This window comes from Octopus bimaculoides, chromosome 11, assembly GCF_001194135.2.
Source record: "Octopus bimaculoides isolate UCB-OBI-ISO-001 chromosome 11, ASM119413v2, whole genome shotgun sequence".
Taxonomy (NCBI): Eukaryota; Metazoa; Mollusca; class Cephalopoda; order Octopoda; family Octopodidae; genus Octopus; species Octopus bimaculoides.
In genome coordinates this window covers 78,815,351-78,816,761 of record NC_068991.1, presented here as the reverse complement: position 1 = coordinate 78,816,761, position 1,411 = coordinate 78,815,351, and the positions used below count along the sequence as shown (strand labels likewise).

The window sequence follows — 1,411 nt, the reverse complement described above, 5'->3', positions numbered from 1 at the left end:
TGTTTGTTTCTAATCCTTTCGCTCGAGTCCACCACACACATTCTTTCACCATGGCCACCAGTACGATGACGACTGTCTTGCCTTACTCTTTGAAAGAAGGTGGTGGGGCAATTTTCCCGATAGACTCGGCCGAAAGGCGGACTCGTCCCACGCGCGACAGCAGCCGTTCGGCATAAGCCCACAGGTCCGAAATGGTTGGACACTGCACGAGTGCGTGCAGAACGGTTTCGTCGCTCTGGCCGCATCTCAGGCAAGTCGGTCCGGTGTGTCTCGAACCGTGCCTGTAGAGCTTATCCTGAACAGGGAATGCTTTTCGATAGCACTGTTAAACCAGAGATCTTTGGTGATTGTTCATAGGTGCTGGCCTGAAAGAAGATGATAATGATGATGATGATTATGATGATGATGATGATGATGTTGATGGTGGTGGTGGCGATGGTGATGGTGATGGTGATGGTGATGATGGTGATGGTGATGATGATGATGATGGTGACGACGATGACGATGACGATGGTGACAATGAAAACGAAGACGATCGAAAATAAGTAGTTACTTCGGTACGAATTCCATCAGTTCCTGGGTCCTCGTTAAATTCAGACATTGTATATTTCTTCCGACCCACGCAATCTCTGCTTTGCAAAGAGAAAACAGGTACTTTCCATTTGCCTCCACCGCGAACGACTCAATTTCTAACACAGGGATTGTTGTTGCCTCCGGGAAAGTGATATTTACAGAAACCTTTGTACTTTCTCCTTGAAAAATTGTCTGTCTGTCGTTCTGTACGCTTATTGTACTTGTTGGTTTATAAGTATCATTCTACAAATAAAACGGAGATTAATTAAAATATATCAAATGAGATGAAATAATTATTTAAAAACAGAGTGAGTCAGAAAAACCTGTTATGTGTCACGTGACTATTCATGGTACTCCGTCGCCTACGACGACGAGGATTCCAGTTGATCCAATCAACGGAAGCCTGCTCGTGATATTAACGTGCAAGTGACTGAGCAGTCCACAGACACGCGATCCCTTAACGTAGTTCTCGGGGAGATTCAGCGTGACACGGAGGGTGACAAGGCTGACCCTTTGAAATACAGGTACAACAGAAACAGGAAGAAAGAGCAAGAGAAAGTTGTAGTGAAAGAGTACAACAGGGTTCGCCACCTAACCCCCCTGCCGGAGCCTCGTGCAGCTTTTAGGTGTTTTCGCTCAATAAACACTCACGACGCCTTAACCACTGAGCCATTGCACCGCCACCACGTGACTATGAATGTGACGTGAGTAAAGATAGGCATAATATGATAGTGTTTTCGAGCTGCGTAACGGGATGTTTTTAATAGTCCCCTTTGCGGTATGGAATGGTGTATAATGTGCTTTTGCCGTTAAAACATTTATCAATAATGAGGAATTT

General features: G+C 45.3%; 1 protein-coding gene across 1 annotated transcript in view; it reads right to left on the bottom strand.

The window, feature by feature from the left end:
• LOC106869908 (uncharacterized) overlaps positions 1-1,411 on the bottom strand; it is a 51,994-nt gene that overhangs the window by 12,926 nt on the left and 37,657 nt on the right. The window contains exon 11 of the mRNA XM_014915840.2: positions 554-816. Coding sequence (XP_014771326.2) covers positions 554-816 — 263 coding nt within the window. The remainder of the gene's footprint in view (positions 1-553; positions 817-1,411) is intronic.